Source organism: Taudactylus pleione, unplaced genomic scaffold (genome assembly GCF_031769625.1).
Source record: "Taudactylus pleione unplaced genomic scaffold, aTauple2 ptg000198l, whole genome shotgun sequence".
Classification (NCBI taxonomy): Eukaryota; Metazoa; Chordata; class Amphibia; order Anura; family Myobatrachidae; genus Taudactylus; species Taudactylus pleione.
The window spans coordinates 14,363,302-14,381,255 of NW_028284600.1; the positions used below are offsets into that span (position 1 = coordinate 14,363,302).

Below are 17,954 nucleotides of genomic sequence, written 5' to 3' on the forward strand. Positions count from 1 at the left end.
CATTGTGTAATATGCCCGAAAAAACATATGCACATGTCCACCACTGTGTCGCCAAACAACTTTTCACCAGCCAATAAGATCAAAACAAAGGTTGACACATGTCATCCAGTCTTCTCCAAAACACCAGCCTGACTTAACTGAAGGAACAAAATGACTTGCGACAAGTTCTGCCCAGAGACACAGTGGTGGACAAACTTTGAGATGAGCCTTTATTGTTTATATAAAAAAAACTATTAAAAAACATACAAAGACAATAGCATAGAGTGCAGCCTTCTATCAAAAAAACACAAAGGAAAGATTCAGCAGTACCTAATTTGGTATGAGTACTAAATAAACTGTGAGAACCAACAATCATGGATACCAATGGCCTGCCTCCAACACTCAGCTGGCCACTGATTGCAGGCCTTCCCAATTAGAATCCTTAACAGAAACCAGCTGGGCTTAGTCTCAGGCTAGAGATGACATAACACTTCTCTCAGGTGTTACCACTGACCTCCAGCACAGATGACTCATGAGAGTAATGACCCATCAGCCAGCCACTTTAAGAACCTGCTCAGGTGCTGGAGGAGTGCACAGAGCATCAATTGTGTTCTACATACATGCTCCAGAACTATACTATCCAGTATAGTTTTCTTCCAAGGTTGTTTAAACTCGGGTGTTCACATTCCTCGACAGCAGCAGATCCATACCCACATTTCCAGGCATGCTAGCTAATCACTGTTGCCATCAGGGTGAGAACCATCTACACTAGGCTGCGAACTGGGTCCTCACTGAGAAAAGTCCATATCCTCTTGCAGGGATTCCTGGCGAAGTCTGGTAGTGGGTCTTAGACTAGGTATTTTGTTGCGCCAATTCCACGTTTGCATTTATCGTTGTCTCCTCTGATCAACTAGTTTCAAGTTCCAAGGTTATTGCAATATACTCCGTGTATCTCATTGCGCGCTACGTGCTGTCCCCATAGTGCCAACACATCTGTGCCTCTCCGTGCATGCTACAAGCTGTCCCCACAGTGCAAGTACATCCATGCCTTATTGCATGCTACGTGCTGTCCCCACAGTGCAAGCACATAAGTGTAACTCGTTATACATGACATCTCTGTATACACTACTGCACGCTATGCGCTGTCCAAACAGTACCAACACATCCATGTGCTTTGTTGAACGTTATGCAATGCTCAACAAGTACCAACACCTCCATGTACCTTATTGCACGCTACGCGTTGCACAAACCGTGCCACGGCATCAGTGTACCTTGTGGCATGCTAAGATTCCCCACTTTGTGTACTCCGCTGTAACGTCGGCATTTGTGCCTACTGTGTTACACCAGTCAGGGTATTCTGTGGCTACCACCTTTTGGAGTATGATATCTATCCCTCTATCGGTGTGTTCCTCCTCCAGAAGCAAATTCCCAAGGCTCCACAGTAGCCAGGTCAATATTTAAGAAATGTGTCTCACATTGGTGTTTTTGCAAGACCCAAAACCCCAGAAGCTTTATCTTTATGGAGTGCAAATGAGTATTGCACAGAAAATTAGTCACTTCAGGCCACAAGTTACAAAATTTGTGGATATCCATTTGCAAATTAATTTATCGGTTCTTCTCCACATATTGAATAAAATGGAAGGAAAACCTATTTATTCAGCAAATAGAAAATTTAATTGATTGCAGAATCGTTGTTTCAGCTGCCAAAAGTAAATTCACTGGTGAGGTTTAATGTTCTGACAAATATATATTAAAAACAGTAACATGGACAGAGAGACAAAAAGAAAGTCCAGAAGTGATAAAATAACCAATATGTGCAACACTGAAAAGACACATACATAGGATGATAAAAGTATAAAAAAAAGTTCTCAGTGAGGCGGGTGCACTATTTACACGGCAAGAGCCACAGCTCAGTTCTGGATTCTCAGAGGCAGTTTGGATTTGGGAAGTTCCCCATCCTCTGTGATTTTCAATCGGTCTAAAATAGCTGAATTTGCTTTGTTTTCTTTTTCTTTTCTGTGTCCTTTCTTTTGCTATTAAAACAGAGGAAACAAAAATCGAATCAAAAGGCGGTTTCACAAATCCGTACACAAAGCAGTACCCACTAGTAAAAAATTTACCTACAGGTTACAATAAATCACTGCATTGAAATATAAAACGGTAGTTTTTACCTGGAAAAAAGGAACGCCGCCATTTTCTTGGCAAACGACGTTGAGATCTATGATGGATTTGTCATTCATGATACTTTCATTAACACACGGTTCATCCTCCAGCGAATCCTGATTACAAAGAATTGGTCATGAAAATGAACTACACTGGAAGGACAGAAACTTGCAAAGACATTTGTTGATGTACAGGCAACTATACAAACTGAAATGTAAGGTGGTCAGATATTTCTAAAGATGGAGAGATCCATTTTAATAATTTATTAGATCTAAAAAAATAAAAAAAAATGCAGTAAAATCTATAGGATTATATAAAATAAAAAAGTTAAGTTGTTCCAGTCCTGTTTTTTTTCTTCTTCCTTGAAATGCAAGTATAGTTAGCCTTAAAAAAAAAAAAAACCCAGCTGCCTGACTATCAAAACCGGTCCCAGACACCTGAACAATGGCAGATTGAGGTCAGAGTGGACATCAGACAAAAAGTTTAGAAAAAGGGTAAATTATAAAAGCATAAAGTCCATGAAACACTACTGAACCCTCCTGTAGTTGCGCAGCCACATACCTGATCCTCAGGCTCCTCCACTATAGAGAAACTGGATATAGCAACCTGCAACTCTTCCTGCTGTCTCCTATATTGTTCTCGGAGAACTTCCCTTGGTTTTGTCTTAATGAGTGAAGAGGGGCAAATATAGTCTTTCCTCTGAGGTGTGGTGCCTGGAAGTATAGAAATTGGTCTAGGTCACTGACATTTTAGTTCGTACCACCATCTATGCACTAGTGGTGCAGGACACATTGGAGCTTTGAGATACTGATTGTATAGAAGCAAATATACCATCTTATTCCTGGTGTCTCACCTGTCGGGATGTCGTTTTTCAACTCTTCCTTAATGTAAGAGTAAACTTTATTCAGGCCAGTCTGTGCCTGCTCTTGAAGCTCTAGCCTCTGCTCTCCAATCTTCTCCTTATCATCCTTAACCTGTTCCATCAAACTGGATAATGCCTTGTATTCTGAGGCACTCTGCTGGGTCACCATCTCTGTAACTTGCCCAACCGAGGAGCCACAGCTGTCCTCTATGTCCTGGTGAGAATACACATTCAACAGTTATTGCAACGTCCCTATTAAAAACTACTCGGGCAAATAAGACATTATTTCATTCTGGTCCTTTAAACCACCTCTCAAAAAAAAAAAAAAAAACATACCACGGTAAACTACAGGCTGCAATTAAGGCCAAACATGCACAAGTAGTAAGTGGGCAATTAAACGGCAGCCCAAGATACACAGAGAGAAGATGGACGAGATAGTCAAAGTTCCCCAACAACCATCAGATAAAAACAGTCTTGCGGAAACCATCAAATAAACTTAGTCTTGAGTAAGGGCACTGGCAGTCCAGATCTGTATCCATGTACTTACTTTCTGGTACTGCCCAATCTGCAGTTTGGTCATCTGTAAGTAGCTCTCCTGCTGTTCAGAGATGGAAGCCATTTTGTTGCTAGTAATCTCCCACCAGTTCTCGGTTTCCCGAGATATGGCAGTGATGCTGCTGCTGAGCTTCTCGCACTGTCTCGTGGATTCTTCTACAGTGCTGAGGTTGGATTCTGCCAGTTGTCCGATCTCACTCACTACATCTCCACACCAGTCCCCAAATGTCTTGTGGTGGGTGGAAGTACGCTCAATGGCTTCTGAGGTAACACTGCAATGAGAGAGTTATAGGGCTCCAAGTCAGGGGCCACTGAGCAGTTTCTCGTTCAGGCTGGATTATGCATATTTTAGTATTCTTGCAATGGTGTAAGTGTGTTATGTGGTGGGCACACATCTTACAGACAGAAAGTGTATAGAACTTACTTATCTAGATCCTGCTGCAAGCAACCGGAGGATTTCTGTAGGTTCTCTCTTTTAGCACGAAGTCCCTTAAAGCTCTCATGTGTTTTCATGGAGAGAAGATTCAGCTGGTTTTGTAACATGTTCACTCCCTAAATAAAACGTTATTACAAGGTCAGGATTAAGACTGAATGATGCAAGTTATATATTAGATGAGGGATTGCTGGATAGAAGGGTAACGAGTATGTAACGTGCAAATTCAAGGAGAAATGAATCACAATGATGGCATCTCACCCATCGTTTTCACTAACAAACTAATTTCTGAAAAACTCTTCCAATTGTGGATTCTACCTGTTGGCACCAGCTGCTGGTACAGATTTACAGCTCACGCCGGCAACCACCAGCACACACATGCCAAACAATCCCATAAGTTACGTGATCTTTACTACATAGAACAAGAACTTAGAGCGTTCATAGCATCTTAGTGTAACTTTAAAGTATGAAAAATTGTGACATTTATACATTGGGAAAACAAGTACAAATGTTATTTAAAAAGGGACTAACCAAAGACCAGATTGAACCAAAGCAATAATCAGCCAATTCAAAAGGAATAAGGAATGAAATTACTGGCATGAGACACCAATGTTGCAGGTTTTTTTAGTGAACTGATAAACTGTATATTGGGCTAGCCATCAAAAGGATTGCGCTACTACTGTATATAAGGCAACGGGAAGATTTTACTTAAAATTACATGAAATCTGTCAAATCAAATAAATTTGTTTTAATTACATGCCAACTTCGCCAGTCACTGTATAGTCCTTAAATTAAAAATTTTAAGACAACCCCAATTCCATCCCTAACATTTTTCATCTAATTCCTGAAAAATATGAGCTCGCATGTTGCCCCTGTTGGCATTGTGGTTATATGAGGGTACCTCTGAATGCAGAGTCTCGGCAACCTGTAGTTCCTCTTCCAAAAGCCGGCACTCAGCCTGAAGACTGGACAAGGCAGATGTAGAGTCCAGGCGCAACTTGTGCAGCATCATAGAGTGATCGTCGAAAAACACGTTAATTTCTTCTTTATGGGAACTAACCTATTAGGTAAAAAGCGCAGTAATGTGGAAAAACAAAAAATTACAAACTCACAACATAAACCGTGCAAACATTACGAAAGAATACATCATATTTCAAAGCAAATTATAGGCATATCACCATTTTGTGATGCTTCACATTTACAACAGTTTCAAAGTCAGCATTGAATAAGAACAAGAGAGTCTGTCTTGCAGAAAGATGAAGATTTCTACATATAGATAGGACCTCACCACAGGCAGGAGATGAAGTGACTGGTCACTACCCAACAACTGGTCTGGCACCAAAGTCTGTATGACTATGTCCTGATTGAGGTGGAACCGCAACACTACTTCTGGTTGAAGAAAGTCTCAGTACACAGTACAGTTCTCATTGCGTAAAGATGAGGCATGGAAAACTGCAAGTCAGTGCCACCAGCTCAGCCACCCTCCTCTCAGAAGAGAATAACAAAAATGAATCTTTTCAAGTAAGCAACTTAAGTGCAAACAGACCTCTGAATTGCGATCAAAACTAACTTAAGGTCCAATAGAGCCATAACTGAACATAAGTTGAATATGAAGGTCATCTTGAAAAAAAAAAAAAAAGGTCCAGAGTTATGGCCTTACACGGAAAAAAAAAAAAAATTATATTGCAGACACTGGCGTCATGAGAGAGGCAAGGCAACACCCAGCGTTCTGTCACTATTGCAAAAAGAATAGGAGGCACGACTATTTGAACAAGGAAGAATGAACACCCTACTTCCTACGCCACACAGGGGACAAATTTGGTAAAACTTTGATGAAGCCGTTTTCATCGCTCTTATGGTGTGGAAAAGCTCTTCTGAAAACACCTTCGAGTGGAGGATCATGGCCTCAACATCTATGCCGTAACAACTAGTTGGATCAAGTCCTGACGGAAGAAGGGACTCTGACTTAACAGTTTATGAGCGCTAGTCACCACAGAGGTTCTGCAGACACGTTTAGGATGTCTGCATATCACAACCTCCAGAATGGCGGGAACCTCTTCCTTACTGTTCTTTATTAGAACCTGAAGGAGTTTGGAAATTGGAGTAAACAGATATATATATCATGTCGTCATCTATGAACACCACATCGGGGCCTCGCATGGTAAGAATCCACTTTTTGGTTTAGCTGAGAAGCCATTATGCCGACCACCAGCTGTCCCCACCTGCCAGCATTCTGCCTGAAGATGTCCGGCTAGAGGGGCCATTCTGCCGTGTGAATTGCCTGGCAATTCAGAAGTCCACCTAACATTTGTCCATCCACAGAATGTAAATTAGCGAAACAACTGGGACACTGCTTTCCATCCAGTACGCGATCGTGGCCGTTTCCTGCATGGCAAAAAAAACATCATCGTTTCCCCTAGGGTGGAAAACGTAAGCAATTGCGTTGACCGACTGGATCCGTATGGCTCGGCCACTCAGGAAGAACTGAGGTAATTTAAGAGCTTTTAGAACCGCCCATAGCTTGAGGACATTGATGGGAAGTGTTGCCTCTTCTGGGGTCCAAAGGCCCTGGAACTGTAGTGACAGCATCACTACCCCTAAAGACCAAAGACTAGAATCTATGCTGGCCATGGTCCATTCTCAGATAGAGAAAGGACATCCCTTGCTCAGGTTTTGTTTTTTAGCAACAGCAGTGATTGCTGGACCCTTGTGGGCAGGCAGAACATCTGGGATTCCGAGAAATGATTGGACGTCGACCACCTGGCCAAGATTTCAAACTGGACCAGTCATGAATGGAAGCAGGCAAACTGCACTGCTTTCAAGTGAGAAACCAGCCCCCATAGCAGTTTCATGCACTTTTGACCAGGGTCTGGACCAATCAAAAAGTTCTCCCACAGGAGGAAAAAAAAAAAAAAAAAAACACCCGGTAGCTGGTGTTGAAAAATAGACACAGGAAAACCAATTGTTGTGCTGAAACAAAGCTGGCCTTTGGTAAATTAGCCAGCCATGCGACGCCAATGTGGTCACTGAGGCATAGATAGGCCAAAATGATGTCGGCTGACCTCACTCTGAGCGGAATGTTGTCCAAGTACAGAATGACCTTCACACCCTTGTACTGCAACAAAGCCAGCATTGGCAGCCAATTTCTGATGATCCGATTGTCTGCACAGCCTTCATAAGAACCAATTTTCTGATAGGAACTCAGAGAGCCAGAGCTTTAAAGAATCATCTGGGTGGAGGTCTGGCAACAATGATATTGCAGACCCATGCATCCAAAGACCATCTAATCCACTTGTCCTGGAAGGGCAGAATTCGAGCCCCAGCCACAGTAGAGTCTGGGTGTGATGAGAGCCCATCATGAAGGGGGCTTGTCAGCAGATCTTGGACCCAGGCGATTTTCCGACCAAGACTGCCCGATTTCCCTCTGGAGACCAAGCATGGAGGAAGTGCTCTGTCCCCTGGCAAATGCCCATATATCAGGAAGGACTGAATCAGTCAGCCTTTAGACTTGGAAGCATTTACCAGCAGAAATCTTTTTCTTCCAGAGGCCTGGAAACGTGTGAGCACTTTTATTGTAGGAGTCACTGTTCTATCGGATTTTGACTCTGGGTGGAGCTCATTACTCTTTAAACTAAAATTCCTACCAATTTACCCCAATTAAAATGGGTAGTAAGTAACCATTTAGTGAACAAACATTGCTAACTATTATTTCTCAGATATTACAAGAAGAAATCAACTTACCTGGTCAGCAACAGCTGAGAAGTTTTGCGAGCATTGGCTCAATTGAGAATTTAAATCCAAAACAGAAGCTACAATTGGCAACATATCTGTAATTAGAGCTTTCTGCAGTGTGAAGCGGAGGTCAGCCTGTAAAAATATTAAGGAATATTACACAAATATCAAAAGGAGAGGCAGAACAGTAATGTAGAATTGGATTAGGATACGAAGCTGAAACTTGTGCAAACTTATTACATGGACCGTCTAATGCCAAGTGCATTTCTTTTGATATCCATTTATCAGTAAACTCATTATAACAGAGTTTTCGAATATCAGTTCTACACCGCAGATTGGCCTAATGCTGGCTCTCGACATCTTGATAAAAATATAAGGTAGAATGGGAAGGTGTTGGTGGAGCAATCAGTGGGGAGTTCAAACTAGATTGAAAACTCATTTTCAGAGCACACAGCTTAGAGGGACCAGTAGCAGAATCAGAGCTCAAATCATTCTCAAACTGGCGGCAGCTACAGAGATTCAGATAACTATTTACAATCCTTTACTGTACTCACTGCCATGCTGCATCCTCATTGCCAAAAACATATGAAGCATGCAAGTGTTCAATTAAAAAAACCAAAAAAAAAACACCTTACTTAACGAATATACTGCCTGTATCTGAAAGGTAATTTTACTACTTTGATTGCTTGCACCTAACCCTATTTAAATTACATAAAAATGATCTTCTAGTGTATAATATTGTTTTATTCATCAAGATCACACTATAAAAAGGAGTAGTCTCTTAATTTCTCCAAAATACAATCAGAACAGGCTATAAGTCTAATTAACCTTTGAAGGTGCATCTGTTGACTAAACAGTTTAGGCAAGCACTTTACCTAGACAAATCTTTTCTCTAGGAACCGGCAACATTCGGTGCCATTTGTTCAATCTTTATATCAGTACTCGTGCTTTGCGTCAATAGTTCCTAGAGAACGGGAAGGCTTCAATCTCATGAATATTGATTCATCCCAAAAGACCAGACCGGGACACAGACTGACAACACTGACCTGAGCTGCATCTTACAGAGATAACCCCTCCCATTCTGTGTCTGAGCCAGTGCCGTGTCTTCTGCCTGGGGAGGGAGTGTCTCCGGTTTTGATGGTTAGATCTCCACCGGCGCACCGAAGGGCAGAAAAGGACGGCGTAACCATTGTTTGTGCGGGTGAGCTTCTTCAATAGGAGGGGATGCGCCGGCGGAGATCTAGCCATCAAAACCAGAGACACTCCCTCCCCAGGCAGAGGACACAGCACTGGCTCAGACACACAACGAGAGGGCTGTCTGTGTAGCTCTGGTCAGCGTGTGTCCCGGTCCGGAGCCCCTGCTTCCCAACACCCTCAGCCCATTGCAAATCCCACCGGTGGCCATCCCAAGCAACGGAATACACACCACAGCACCATAAGGGTGTTCAGCCTTGGCCCTCCAGCTGCTGTGGAACTACACATACCATCATGCACTGCCATAGTTTTAGCATGCTGTTATATCAAAAAGGTGGCAGTGCATGCTGGGATGTGTAGTTCCACAGCAGCTGGAGGGCCAAGGTTGAAGACCCCTGACTTAGGGTGAGTAGCGAGACGCCGCTCCACACCGAAGATTTAGGAGCACTGTTTTTCCATCACAGTGTACAGTGACATTATTCGAGCAGACTTGTGTGTACTCACATTCCCATCAGCGCTCTTAGTGGCACTTTGAACTTAACCTCACTACGCATTAAATAGTTTCTCGCTAACCACCCCTACTAGATCGCTCTATGTGGCCTTTACCTGACGTACAGAGTTCTTTTTAATTTCCTTGTTTTATCAGTTTGTACATGTTTGAATTTGAGTAAAAATCTGATTTACTTCACAATAACATCATAGCTTTTTTGGTCGACCACTGGGTTACATATGACAGAGGGGTTTCTGTGCGCATTGATTACTCTTTACCATTTGTACTTATCTAGAAGACAGGACACCCTTCTGTGTAAATGCAGCATACCCCGCTCATTTCATTCATCCCCTGTGTGCAGTGACTATTTACTATTTTTGTATTCATCCCAAAACACTGCTACCTTCTCTGTGTATAAGCATCAGGTCTATATCCCATATCGGAGCAGGTTTTACACAGACGGAAGAGATTAACAATCCTCGCATTCCCTTCAGAACACTACGGACTCACCATAAGTTTCTGCAGGTCAGCCTTTGCCTGGCAGGACAGACCTTGCTGCTTTAATATTTCATCAGTGCTCTGAGCCACTTGTTTTGAAACGGTTTCTTGAATACTACCAAAGGATGTGGTTACTGCTGCAGCCGTGGCCTCTAATCTGGCAGAGCTGACAGTCAGGTGGTCCTCTGTTAAAAAAAATAAATAAAAAAAATGCAACCATAAAATTACTAAACAATATGTACCAATATATATTCTACAATAGCTTCACTAGAAACATTCACATATAGGGGCATATACAATTAGCCGCAAAAAGTCCCATACTTTGCTCTGACATCGCTGGTTTTCCATGCGGAAAGGAATCGCGCTCGTCCCCATATTCAATTCCAAATCAGCGAAAACTGAACCCGGCGATTTCAAAACCAGCTAAAAAGTTCTGTCAGTTTTGGGGAAATCAGCCTGAGAGCCCCCAAAAGATGCATTGACAAGGGGATCACTATAGATAGCCCCGAATAGCCCTGCTGAAGGTAATTGGGGTACTTAAATGCTCTCAATAGTGCTAATTAAGTGGTGAAGAATAGTATTTAGCAGGTTTTTTTTGCAGAAAAAAAAAAAAGTAGTCCTAGCAAATTTGGGGTACATAAAAATGGGTGCAAGCATACTTTAAAATTGCTAAAGTGAAGTTTAAAAAAAAATAAAAAATATCCACCTGCCGCAAACACCTGCAATCTTAAAAACATCTGGGGCATACTTGGGGACTTCCCCCTGGAGTCTATTTCGCTCGTTTTTTAGTTTGTCCCCAAAATGAAAGTTCTTTTCTAGGGTGTTCTTAATTTTTTTTATTTACTTTTTTGACAGTTTACCTTTGGGGGACTGTCCCAAGGGTGCTGGGTGGTTCTTGCGCCCCAAGAACCCAATTCTGCACTTTCGACCGGTTTCACAGGCGCCTATTCCAATGCATTGACTTTCTGCACCTGCGAAAAGTCTTGGGAATTGAATACGTGAAAGGTTTTCACCTGGCGAAATGATGTCACCGGCGAAACTTTTCCGCAGATAAGGACTTTTCGCACCTAACTGAATGCCCCCCATAGACGGGCAGTGATAAGTTTATACTCCTCTGCTATTTAGGTCGAAATGGTCATTGCTGGTAGGCTGGACAGATCCTTAACATACCAGTGAATGTAAACAGTCCTTACCTATAGAACTGGTGTAGAAGTCCAGCATCCCCTGCTGCTTAGCACTGTACTCCTCCGCAGATTGCTGAATAGTACTAAACATTTTATCCATCTGTTCCGCAAACTTCCCATGGGCCTGGGTGTTGTGTTGCTCCACCACCTTCTTACGATCCAGTTTAGCGTGGAGACCAGAAACATCTTGTGTTGTCTCTTTAACCGTGCTGAGTAACTACAAAGGCATTATATGGCAAAATTATATGGGGCGGGTTTTCCCCTCTTACTTACGGTTTAAAATTTTATTTAGAAATCAAAAAAATAAAACCGTGCGTTGTAAGAATTCTCGCTTAAACATTGCTTTAGCCACAACCAAAACTTTGAACGACATGTTTGGTAATGATACATAAAAGCAGGCATTGCCTATTTCCTTTAACACTATGGTTGCCACCAACAGTTGTTGAACTATAAGCCCCAGCATGATCTGACAGTTAAGGTTAGAGGGGAATTAGGACTTGCAGAACCATGAAGATGCAAAACGGCGTAGAGCCACAGTGCAGCCAAGTCTAAACCGTATACATGGAGGACATGTGATGATACCTTGCTGGCCGTGTTGTGAAGTTTCTTCTCCGTGGTCTCTAAAGCAGACACCACAAATGCTTCCTCGGCCAGCTGTACTTTAGATTCCAGCAGAGACTTCTGGGTCTCCTCCAGCTCCTTCTCCTTAAACTGCAGCACTGTGCTACATTCCTCCAGGTCCTTCTTACTCTCCATAAACAGCTCCGTGGTCTGCCAAGAGAATTGCAATAAACAAAAAAAGGCATAGAAGACAGGACAATGCCATTAGAAAAGGCAAAAGTATTCTGAACATATAGCATCGAAAAAAACCCGGTCAACGCGTTTTACAGCCGGATCAGACTCACCCTTTTTAACTCCTCCTCCATAGCTGCAATTTTTTCTGCTAGCTCGGTAGCCTGCTCTTCCTGGCACAGGATCTTCCCCTGCATCTGCCTGTTTGTACAGAACAATGCTCAGTATTATGAAGAGACAGGTAAATGCTCTATACTGCTATATGTGAGAAAGAACATACTCGTAGTTTTCAGAGGAAAGGTAAACTCCATTCTTTTCTCTAGCTGCAGCCAGGTCTCTCTTCAAACGCTCAATCTCTTCAGTGTATTCCTGTGTGGAAACAAGAGATTCTATATAAAAAGGTGTTTACAATGTCCAACAAGTGCTGCCAGCTAGATAGATTCCAAAGCAGTCAGTCCGGATGGTGCAAAGATAATCATTGTGGGGTGTATGTGTAAAAATTTATATATATATAATATGAGATATGGTAAGAACTTACCCTTGTTATCTCTATTTCTACGAAGTCCATAGGGTTCCACAGGATACCTTGGGGTATAGGTGATGACGTCAGTCTTCAGGCACCACAGAGTTAAAGTTTTCAGCCTCCCAGGATGCATCTGGGTCCCTCTCCTATACCCCGCCCCAGGGCCAAGGCATCTCAGTTACGTCACAAGCCATAGGCCGGAGGAGGAGAAGAAAGAGAGAGAAGAAAAAATCTGGACACTCACAAGAATCACATTCTCACCATAGGGAGACGGAAAAAACGGTGACCAGAATAAAGCCCATCTGCAGTACAGGTGCGACAGGGCGGGAGTCCTGTGGAACCCTATGGACTTCGTAGAAATAGAGATAAGGGTAAGTTCTTACCATATCTCATATTTTCTACTTCAGGGTCCATAGGGTATCCACAGGATACCTTGGGGATGTCCCAAAGCAGTATCCTTTAAGAATGGGGACGCTCCTGTGCTGAGAGGAGAATCCGCCGCCCGAAGGAAGCATCCTGAGAGGCAAAGATGTCAAAAGCGTAATACCTCACAAAGGTATAGACAGAAGACTACGTAGCAGCCTTGCAGATCTGAACTGCAGAGGCACCACGTCTAGCTGCAAACGAAGGACCCACAGACCTAGTGGAATGAGCCCTCACCAAGAAGGAACTGGAAGACCTTCATGAAGATAAGCTTCTGAAATTGCCATACGAATCCAGCCTGCCAAAGTCTACTTTGAAGCAGGCCAACCCTTTTTACGGAAGCCATAGAGGACAAACAAGGCGTCCGACTTCCTAAAAGAAGAAGTGCGGCCAACATAAATTCTCAATGCCCGCACAACATCCCAAGTGGCGTCACCCACTGAAAGTCCAGGTGAATTGAAAGCCGGAACAACAATTTCTTCATTGATGTGAAAACTGGATACCACTTCGGGAAGGAATCCCGGACGGGTGCGAAGCACCACCCTATTCCTATGAAAAATCAGAAAAGGGGGTCTACAAGAGAGAACCCCTAAATCCGAAACCCTTCTGGCCGAGGCAATGGCCAGAAGGAATATGGTTTTAGCTGTAAGCCATTTAAAGTCCACTGAGTCCAGTGGTTGAAACGGCGGTCCCTGGAGAACTCTCAGGACCACAGCCCAATTCCAAGGCGCCACCGGTAGAACAAAAGGTGGCTGAATGCGAAGAACACCTCGCATAAAGGTGTGCACATCAGAGAGTGCAGCAATCCTACGATGAAACAAGACTGACAGGGTAGACACCTGCACTTTCAGAGAAGCCAGGCGAAGCCCATGATCCAGTCCATCCTGTAGGAAAGCCAACACCCCAGACAGGCGGAACTCCCTAAGGGAATACCCTCTAGGTCTACACCACCGGAAGAAAGTATGCCACACACGATGGTAGATTCTTGCCGAGGAAGGTTTACGAGCTCTTAGTATGGTTTGCACCACGGAGCCAGAAAAACCCTCTGGACCTTAGCATGACCGTTTCAACAGCCACACAGAGTCAGGTCCGGGTGAAGACAAGGACCCTTTGACAGCAGATTCGGTCGTAATGGTAACCTCAGAGGAACTTCTACTGACAGACTCTGGAGGTCGGAGAACCAGTGCCGTCTGGGCCACTCGGGAGCTATCAACAGTAGCGTACCACCTTCTTGATTTGAATATCCGTAATACCCGCGGAAGAAGGGAAAACGGAGGGAAAAGGTAGGCAAACTGGAACGTCTACTAGACGGACAGGGCATACACCAGAGACGCCTTTTCGTCTCATGTTCGAGACCCGTACACCGGCGACTTGTTGTTGTGCTGGGACGCCATGAGGTCTATCTCTGGAAGACCCCACTTGTCCACCAGACTTCAAAAGACGTCCTGGTGTAAAGACCACTCTCCCGGTTCCTCCTTGCTGGTTTAAATAGGCCACCGTGGTAGCGTTGTCCGACGGGACCTGCACAAGGTGACCCTGGAGAACCGGCTGTGCCCGCTGGAGAGCTCTTGACACCGCATGGAGCTCCAAAATGTTTATTGGAAGCTCCGCTACCGCCAGAGTCCACCTGCCCTGAAACAAGTGTGGACCCGAGACAGCTCCCCAGCAACGGAGACTGGCGTCCGTTGTTAACAGGACCCAGTTCGCCACCCAGAACGGGCGACCCTTGTTGAGGTGGGTCGTCTGCAAACACCAGGTTAGAGACAGGCGAACATCCGGAGTAAGCCCCATCGTCTGGGACTTGAGACACTGAGGCAATCCATTCCATCTAGACCGGATCAATAGCAGCAGAGGTTTGGAGTGAAATTGGGCGTACTCCACCATGTCGAACACCAACACCATTGAGCCCAATAACCTCTTTGCCAAGTGTATCGACACTCGACGACACTGCAGACAACTGCGCACCCTCAACTACAAAGCAAGGATCTTTTCCTCCGTCACAAAGATCCACTGCTGCCTGGAGTCCAATAAGGCCCCGAGGTGCAGGATCCTCTGAGAATGGGTGAGAGTGGACCTCTGCCAGTTTGTCAACCAGCCGTGACGTTGCAGTACCGCAATAGTCAGATCCAGATGGTGTAAAAGAAGCTCTGGAGACCCAGCTATCAACAGGAGGTCGTCCAGATAAGGCAACAGTCGGACTCCCTGCGTCCGCAGGAGAGCCGCCATGACCTTGGTGAATACCCGTGGAGCAGTCACCAGGCCAAAAGGCAGTGCCTGGAACTGGAAATGTTCGTTGCAGATTGCCAATCTGAGGAACTGCTGATGGCGCAAAAGAATAGGGACATGCAGGTAAGCGTCCTGGATGTCCAATGACACCATGTAGTCCCCAGGTTCCAGTGCCAGAATAATGGACCGCAGGGTCTCCATCCGAAACAGAGGCACCCTCAAGGACTTGAGGGCCTTTAGGTTTAGTATTGAACGGTAAGACCCATTGGGTTTCTGCACCAAAAATAGAATGGAATAGAAACCCAGGCCCCTCTGGGAAATTGGAACATGCACTGAAACTCCGGCCTGGAGCATAATGTGCAAAACCTTGCGCAGTTCCGAGGCTTTGCTCTGGTCTAGCGGAAGGCCTGTCCCGAAAGGAGAGGGCATACCCGTGAGAGACCACCTCCTGAACCCAAGTGTCTGTCGTAGTCCTCGACCAGCACTGGGCGAACTGAAGCAGGCGCCCCCCACTTTGGGGTCCCCCAAAAGGAGGCCTGGGCCGTCAGGCCACAGGTTTGTTATCTGACCTAGGAGCCGGACGTCTGGTACTCCAGACATGTTTCTTGGGCTTGGACAATTTCTTGGTCCCAGCCTGCCATGGAAAGAACTGTACTTTAGGCTACCTTGGGCCCTGTGAGGCCGAAAGGACGACCCACCAGCACTAGAAGGAATCGTAGCAGACGGAAGACATGCAGATTTTGCTGCTGCCAACGTAACTACAATTTTGTCCAGATCCGGACCAAATAGTACCTGTCCAGACCTTCTAATCACTTTTTGGAATCCGCGTACGCTTTCCAAGAACGCAACCATAAGGTGCGACGAGCAGCCACGACTGCAGAGGAGATCCTAGAGGTGAGCATACAAATATCTAAGGCCGCATCATTAATGTAAGTGGCAGAGTCTCGGAGATTGCCCACCAACTCGGTCTGTTCAGCCAAAGACGCCTCCAAATTATCCGCCCAGCGCTCCATAGCTCTGGCTACCCAACACACGGCTAGAGCCGGTCTGGATGCTTCCCTGCAAGGGAATAAACGGATTTGAGGCAGATCTCCACCTTGCGGTCAGTGACATCCTTCAAGGATGACATCGAAGGCATAGGCAACGTGGCACTTTTGACTAGGCGTGTGACATGTGAATCCACTTGCGTAGGGGATTCCCGCTTAGAAAAATAATTGACCGCAAACGGATAAGCCACGGCTAAGCGCCTCTGGGGCTGAAACCGTTTACCTGGATTTTTCCACGCCTCCTCTAAAATGATCCACTAATTGAGCAGAAAGAGGGAACACCGTAGCCTCACCCTTAATATCCTTAAAAAGGCATATATGAATGTGGCCACCAAAGGATCAATATCCTCAATAACTAAAGCCGAGCGGACCGCTCGAATAAGACCAGGGATATACACCTTGGACTTAGCGTCCGGCTCTTTGGTACGGAGAGGTTCTTGGTCAGATAGATCCAGAATCTCCCCATCATCTGACGTCTCATCGTCATCCCCGTAAGGAGCAGATAAAGACGCCACCGGCCGTTATGAGGCCGCAACACAGACTGCCCCTGTAAAACATCGGATAAATGCTGAACTGATGTAGTTAGAGTATTAACCCACGCAGGCTCCGGAGAAACCTGGGAAGGGACAGGGAGACTGTGGGGTACCATCAATTGTCTCGGGAACTCCCGCATGGGTGACAACACCACTGACTGCTGGGACAAACCCGTCTGGGTAAACGCAGGTGGCGGAGCTAGCTGGCCCACAAGGGTTGTAAGCGCCTTAGCGAAACAAGCCCAGGGAGGTTCCTGTACCGGGACCGTGACCATAATCGGCCGTGACAGTGCCAGGCACTGGGGACATAACCCCTCCGCGTTACCCTCCCCCTCCGCTATTGGTACCTTGCATTTAGTACACATGAGCTGGAGAGGAAAGTCAGTCTCAGACATGATGGTAAGTATGTGACACTCACACCTATACGTATTGGTATAGTGTGAATAACACCCTGCACACCGCGCACCGCAAGGGCTTTGAGCAGAGCAAGATCAGGGACAGTAATAAAGCTGACAGTAGAAAGTGAAAGTACAGACAGCAGGCTAGCAGTTCAGTCACATACAATGCAGAAGAAACAAATCCCTGCACTATTAGCGCTGGTTCTCAACTACTCAGACCCTCAGGCTGGTAGGACTCAGCGCTGCATACACTGACCTGTAACAAACAGAGGAGAGGTATGCTGGGGGACCCAGACCGCAATGCCACCGCTCACAGGCTTCCAGCAGCGTTCACCATGCTTTAAAGATGGCCACCGAGGAGCAGAGGATGAAGGAGGCCGGCCTGGGGAGGACAGCTGACACACTGTGGCCAATCAGGCAGAGCAGAGAGGCTGTGTGCAGCAGGGGAGGCGCCGGCTGTGAGACAGGGAAAGCGCGCTCCCCTGGCATGCATTTAACCCCTGGGACGCCGCAGCGCATGCCGCTCAGCAGCGGCCCGCTGTCCCAGGGGGTAGTGGAAGCGCAGGTTGGTCGCCTGGCTCCACGCTGCAGCCAGTCCCCAGGGAGCCCCCTGCCTGGGGACTCAGGACCATGTGACCAGCGGGGACCCACCGCGGGACCCCGCTGCTTACCTGCTATCCCCTTGGATCCGGCCATGGTCCAAAACATCTGGGGACACCGCTAGCCGTGACCCCAGATGTCTACCAGCATCCCCGGATCAGTACCGGCGTTCTGGTACCGGCGGGGTGTAGGGGAGATGGCATGGACGTCAGTACTGACTGTCCATGCTGTACTCCCAGATGTGCAGCCAGCGCTGCCTTTAAAAGAAACTTCAGGGGCTCTTCACAGCCCCCCTCTGCACAGTGCCTCCGACTCCGGCCAGG

At 45.8% G+C, this 17,954-nt stretch overlaps 1 protein-coding gene across 1 annotated transcript in view; it reads right to left on the reverse strand.

Annotated features, from left to right (window-relative positions):
* Window positions 1-1,630: 1,630 nt before the first annotated feature.
* Window positions 1,631-17,954, reverse strand: part of KIF11 (kinesin family member 11) — a 45,235-nt gene continuing 28,911 nt past the window's right edge. The window contains exons 11-23 of the mRNA XM_088476994.1: window positions 12,163-12,251; window positions 11,996-12,083; window positions 11,673-11,861; window positions 11,100-11,307; window positions 9,919-10,091; window positions 7,734-7,859; window positions 4,894-5,052; window positions 3,984-4,111; window positions 3,552-3,831; window positions 2,996-3,218; window positions 2,704-2,855; window positions 2,151-2,258; window positions 1,631-2,012 (exon numbers count right to left, since the gene is read on the reverse strand). Of these exons, the coding sequence (XP_088333120.1) occupies window positions 1,890-2,012; window positions 2,151-2,258; window positions 2,704-2,855; window positions 2,996-3,218; window positions 3,552-3,831; window positions 3,984-4,111; window positions 4,894-5,052; window positions 7,734-7,859; window positions 9,919-10,091; window positions 11,100-11,307; window positions 11,673-11,861; window positions 11,996-12,083; window positions 12,163-12,251 (2,046 nt within the window). The 3' untranslated portion in view covers window positions 1,631-1,889. The remainder of the gene's footprint in view (window positions 2,013-2,150; window positions 2,259-2,703; window positions 2,856-2,995; window positions 3,219-3,551; window positions 3,832-3,983; window positions 4,112-4,893; window positions 5,053-7,733; window positions 7,860-9,918; window positions 10,092-11,099; window positions 11,308-11,672; window positions 11,862-11,995; window positions 12,084-12,162; window positions 12,252-17,954) is intronic.